The sequence below is a fragment of the Hoplias malabaricus genome, chromosome 16 (assembly GCF_029633855.1).
Source record: "Hoplias malabaricus isolate fHopMal1 chromosome 16, fHopMal1.hap1, whole genome shotgun sequence".
Lineage (NCBI taxonomy): Eukaryota > Metazoa > Chordata > Actinopteri > Characiformes > Erythrinidae > Hoplias > Hoplias malabaricus.
This window is the reverse complement of record NC_089815.1, coordinates 25,604,165-25,610,430: the sequence shown is the minus strand read 5'-3', so window position 1 is coordinate 25,610,430 and position 6,266 is coordinate 25,604,165. Positions and strand designations below refer to the sequence as shown.

General features: G+C 43.2%; 1 protein-coding gene across 1 annotated transcript; it reads right to left on the bottom strand.

Annotated features, from left to right (window-relative positions):
* Positions 1 to 806: 806 nt before the first annotated feature.
* Positions 807 to 3,178, bottom strand: LOC136671392 (keratin, type I cytoskeletal 50 kDa-like). The gene is made up of 7 exons (XM_066647058.1): positions 2,681 to 3,178; positions 2,258 to 2,340; positions 2,001 to 2,157; positions 1,581 to 1,742; positions 1,347 to 1,472; positions 1,032 to 1,252; positions 807 to 921 (listed from the first exon to the last, which is right to left on the bottom strand). Exons 1-7 carry the CDS (start codon positions 3,176 to 3,178, stop codon positions 807 to 809), a joined length of 1,362 nt encoding a protein of 453 aa, XP_066503155.1.
* Between the last annotated feature and the right edge of the window lie 3,088 nt (positions 3,179 to 6,266).

Below are 6,266 nucleotides of genomic sequence, written 5' to 3'. Positions count from 1 at the left end.
TTTGTTTGAGGTGTTAGTTTAACTTAACTTTGTTGTTTGATATATATATAGATAGGTTCATCTAGGCATTTTTCTTCATGAGATTCCAATGACCGAACATCATACTGGTGTATTCTTATGGCATGTACATTCCATGTAGTATTCTACACTGTTTACATCAAGGTAAAGTGGCTTTAATGATCCTCTACTGTGACATTGAATGATTTACTAGGTTCTTGTTTCTGGACAATATACCAAATATATTTACATGTTTTATGTAATGCTTTACTGTCTCTGTTGATTTCTAATCAACTACATGATAGTGTCTTGATCTGGCACAAATAAAGGGTAGCAATGGAGTGCACAAGCACATACTACATCTCTGTGTTTTATGCACCAGCATCATGATACACAAACAACTAAGACAGTCACATAATGAAATTCTTCCCCAGACCTAAGCACTGTTGGACTTCCTCTGTGTTTCTCCACAGCTCAAACCTACTCTTATTACTGTACCGAAAGCACTGACTCCATAGTATTTACACAAATAAAAAACTCAGGGAACATAAGACAATGCTTGGTCTCAGAAAGTCTGCTAAGTTCATTTAAAATGATTGCACTAGTATTCAATAACTATTAGATGACTTTAGACTGAAAACAGAAGATAGATTTGTTTTACCAAACTCATCTGTGAGTAAAAAATGATATATGAAAGACACGTAATTAAGGAGTAGCAAGAGGTGTTCTGTAAGAGCCGTTTTATTTTCTCATTTCAGTGCAGATGTGGTTGATGTTATGATATGATGATGAACATTTCCAGGCTGCCTTTAGGTCATACTGAAGGAACGAAACACTTTCCCATCAATCACCTCTTCCACAATCTTCATTTTGTCAACACCACAAACACCACGACTACCCATGACTCTGCCACGGTCACTGTCACTGCAAAACACAGTATATGAGTTTAACTTCTGTACCAAGTGTGAAAATGTCATATATGTGAATTTAACAGATTTACAGTTTTGTAAAGATCAAAATAATTAGAAGAATACCCTCCAATATCTCCATCCAGCAGCCTCCTGTACTCAGCAATCTCCATTTCCAGACGCGTCTTGATGTCCAGTAAAATATTGTACTCCTGAGACTGCCTCTCCATATCAGCTCTGAGCTCCAACAGCTGTTGCTCCAATGATGTGACCCGAGATTGCATTCCGGCTAGTTTCATGGAGTAGCGAGCTTCTGTGTCAGCTAGAGTCCCCTCCAGAGATGCTTTCTGTATGAGAAAAATAATTGGAGTAGGAATTAAAATGGAGACAGACAGTACAGAAATCTATATAAATCCTATGCTAATTCCAAATATAGTTTACCATGCTAAGTTGGGACTGAAGTTCAATCTCCAAGCCTTGTAAAGTCCGTCTGATCTCTGTGATTTCTGACTTGGACGTCTCAAGGTTTGCTGTGCTGGTGGCCACCTCCTTGTTCAGAGACTCTGACTGCAAAGAAAAAGCATCTCTTTTAACATAACTTTAAAATCAGAAGTTACTGCTCCCTAGATCTTTAGACTGGCCACAACCTGAACATAAACTAGATCATATGGTTACCTTTTTTTGGAACCAGTTCTCGAGTTCACGCTGGTTCTTGGCAGCCAGTGCTTCATATTGTTCACGGACCTCAGCCAGGACACGGTTTAGGTCTTCTCCAGGTGCTGCTGCCACTTCGACATTCACGTTACCAGTCATCTGAGTGCGCATAGCTTCCATTTCCTAGATGGAGATAATGTACTGATTAATATAACATATTACTGACTAGAGGATATTGGCCACATAGGTAACCTGCTGGTTTTTACAGAGCACAAAGATTGCACTGTAGATACTACATCTATCATGTTGTTTTCAAGGGAATCTATTAGAACCTATATTGTGCATCTGCCCACAGAGATATTCTGTAGTGCCCTGCCTTTAGAAAATCAGCCCGAAATCTTATAACAGCATTTGTGAAACTGTGTTTATTCTGGAACTCACCTCCTCATGGTTTTTCCTGAGGAAGATAAGCTCCTCCATCAGGCCCTCAATCTGCATCTCCAAGTCTGACCTTGCCAGTGTCAGCTCATCCAGGAGTTTCTTCAAACCGGCAATGTCTGCCTCCACAGATAGACGCATGGCCAGCTCATTCTCATACCTGACCAGGAACACAAAATCTCTCAGAAACACTGTAGTGGAGCCCTCACGTCACCTCAGTACATTTTCTGTGCAGACTATGTGTGTCAGTGGTTGCATACTTGGTTCTGAAGTCATCGGTAGCCAGTTTAGCATTGTCAACGCTCAGGTAGATGCCTCCATTCATTCTGGCTGCCTCCTGGATCTGTGGACATTTTTTTACCAAGAACATTCTTCATTTCGTTCAGTTTTAAAAAATGGTTTATATATTAAATTTGTTTAATAATCATCAGAAATAAATAGAGGTAATCTGATAAATGTAAGTAGGATGAAACTAACAAAGCTATGATTTCATTGCTGGCCTTCTTTGCTGTAGGAATATTGAACAATATGAAATTCTATTTATTAATATATAGCCTCAGATACAGTTTTCATTTCTTTTCCTGTCCTCACACAACGACCAAAGGATGCACAAATACACTCTCTGCTAGCTTTGAACTAGCACATGTAGGTCTTCCAGGGGTCACTGATTTTCTTAACCATACCTTGTCCTGTAGATCCTTGATTATGGCCTCAAAGGCAGAGTAATCTCGAGCAGAGGGGGATGTCTTTTTCTCCAAGAACTCTCTGATCTTCAGCTCCAGATCAGCATTGGCCTTTTCTAGGGAGCGCACCTTCTCCAGGTAGGATGCCAGTCGGTCATTCAGGTTCTGCATGGTTGCCTTCTCGCTGGTTCCCACTGGAAAGTCTAGGTCAGCTCCTCCAAATCTAAAGCCTCCTCCACCTCCAAATCTGGCTCCAAAGCCACACGGAATCCTTGCATACCCACTACCAGTACCATAGGATGTTGACACTGTGGAGATGCGCATTCTGCTCCCTCCTGAGCCGCCATGAACACTGTGAGCACGACCGACAGCACCGCTGCGGCTGCCACCTCCACCACTCATTATGGAGAGGTGAGAGGTTCCACCCATGCTGGGACCCCGAAAGGAGCCTCCACTACCCACAGTGGAGAAAGAAGTGTGGCTTCTGCTGGTCATCATGGTAGCGGGGAGCAAGGATCAGGCTCTTTCCTGGGAGAGAGACTGCACAGTTAAGACAGAGGACAAGTTTTTATATGTTTCTTTACTGAGTGGAGGAGGAGGGTGTTGGACAAAAAATAAAAAAAAGCACATCACCTTATTCTCCACCCAGTACATTGCCAAGGGGCACAAGACCTGGCAAGATGATGCTGCATGTGCAGGTAAGCTGAAGAATGTACAATTAACCCCTTTGTCATCAGAGCTATAAACCAGTTTTGTGAAACATTAAGCTATTATGAATTATTCAGTTCCTCCTTTTGGACTTTAATGGACGGTATATAGTTATAAGAGGAAATTAAAGTGCAAATCCTTATTTAGCCCCTTGTCATTTAAGGGGTTAACAGGGAGATATTACATTACACAACCCGTCATTCCCATCCCAGATTTTTGAAAAGCTAGGAGATGAGAAGATGTGACAACATTCCTGCAATAATAAAACCTCATCTTACCCTCAAGGCAAGGGTGTAAATATGAACACATCAGTGGCGGATGCTGGTCTTTCAAGGAGGGGAGGCTCATTTTCGGCCTACATCATAAAATGTGTTGGTTTATTTATACGTAAATTCTACCCTCCGTTCCTTTTCAAGAAAATGATCTGTGACCCTGTCGTACCAACAAGGCGTCTTTTCCAGGGACTTGACTAGTGTCCTCTCAATGGCCAGCAGAGCTAGGCTGCTTAAACGGCCTTGGCCCATGTGAAGTGTGTCCGCCTGTGAGTGCTTTGTGACAGTGGAGGGGCTCAGCAGCACACGCTAGAAACTGCGATAGAAGTCAGAAAGAGTGATAGAAGTCAGTCTCCAAACACAAGCAGCTACAAAAAAAACCCACCAGAAATAGAAGCTCGATTTGAACTTTGTGGACGCTGAAGCACCGTGAAACTGCGTAAACATCTTTACCAGTGATAAGAAGCTGATTCTGAACAAAAGTTGAGCGCGTTGTAGTGCATATTTATTCACTGACATGTACACACAACAGTATATATTTGATCATTTATTTTTTGACATTTTAGGGGAAGCTGAGCAAAAAATGTCCGGGCGGAACTTCACAAATGTCCGGAATTTTGTTTTTCTAGAGCTTACATAGAATTTTGAGAAGTGTTTCGTTCACAAACTAGTCCCGCCCTCCCCTACTCCGATTGGTTTGCTTGAGTGAGAAGGGGGCGTGGTGAAGTAGTCTAAAATCTTCTGATTGCACGGTCTGACTGCAGAGCTATCGTTATTGGTCAATAACCTTCTCTGTAAACATTTAATTGGTCAGTCCCCCAGGACATGTCCTCTTTTTCACCATTTCAGATCCGGTCACCTTAAGAATAAAGCACTGCTCAAATGGACACTCACTGCCCGACCATCCATCCATCCATTATCTGTACCGCTTATCCAATTTAGGGTCGCGGGGGGTCCAGAGCCTACCTGGAACCATTGGGCACAAGGCGGGAATACACCCTGGAGGGGGCGCCAGTCCTTCACAGGGCAACACAGACACACACACATTCACTCACACACTCATACCTACGGACACTTTCGAGTCGCCAATCCACCTGCAACGTGTGTTTTTGGACTGTGGGAGGAAACCGGAGCACCCGGAGGAAACCCACGCGGACACGGGGAGAACACACCAACTCCTCACAGACAGTCACCCGGAGCGGGAATCGAACCCCCAACCTCCAGGCCCCTGGAGCTGTGTGACTGCGACACTACCTGCTGCGCCACCGTGCCGCCCCACTGCCCGACCATCTGCTGCTTATTAGTGTACTATGTACTAATGTTTACACCAGTGTACAATGTTTACATTTCTATTCCCTTCAACAATATAATTTTAGTTTACTGCGCTTTATTTCATGACTTTTTCAGCCTTGTGAATTGTGACTGATCAAAACTGCACTGTCTTCTCTCCCTAGTATTTATGGGTTTACTGTTACTTTACTCACCTTGAGTTGTTGCACATTTTTATGCAGTGTAGTGTTGTTTGAGATGTTTCATAGCACTTTGGTCCTGTTGGAAAGTTTTTTTTTAATTTCATTTCACTATGTACTGTTCACACTATAAAAGGTTGAAATGACAATAAAATCCACTTGGATTTGTGGATTATTTTATATCTAAAAACCTGTTTTAACTACAAATTAAACATATAACTTCATTGTTTTGCAGAGGACTAGTTAAATTAGAAACTTGCTATATTTCAACATATTGTTGCTGTCTAGGGCGTGCAGGGCGTGCTAGGGTGGTGCAGCAGGTAGTGTCGCAGTCACGCAGCTCCAGGGACCTGGACCTGGATTTGTTGTGGGTTTGATTCCCGCTCTGGGTGACTGTCTGTGAGGAGTTGGTGTGTTTCCTCCGGGTGCTCCAGTTTCCTCCCACAGTCCAAAACACATGTTGCAGGTGGACTGGCGACTTAAAAGTGTCCGTAGGTGTGAGTGAATGTGTGTGTCTGTGAAGGACTGGCGCCCCCTCCAGGGTGTATTCCCGCCTTGTGCCCAATTATTCCAGGTAGGCTCTGGACCCACCGTGACCCTGAATTGGATAAGGGTTACAGATAATGAATGAATGATTGTTGCTGTCTAATAAAAAACACGTATCTCCAAAAACAGTAACTGTACAAGAGAAGGGAAAACCCTTCTTACTTTCAGTTGAAGTTAATGTAAAGCATTTTATTCCAAGAATTTTTGAAGCTTTTTTGTTGGTTCATTCACACAATGTGAAGGACAGCATCTGTGTTAAAAAATGTGATGCTGTAAACTAAAAATGGTAAAAAGAATGCTGTGCTACGACATCCAGTGACTCAGATGTGGCACTGGCGGAAGAACTGAACTGCTTCTATGCCCGCTTTGTGTCCCAGGCACAGCTCTTAACTACGACATCACCCACCCTCCCACTACAACCCATTCCTGTCTATTGTCCTCCCCCACTCATACTTGCAGCTGAGGATGTGAGACGGGTGCTTCGTGCTGTGAACCCGAGGAAGGCTACAGGCCCGGATGGTGTACCAGGAATGGTGCTTAAGGCATGTGCTGACCAGCTAGCACAGGTCTTCACCCATATCTTCAAGCTAT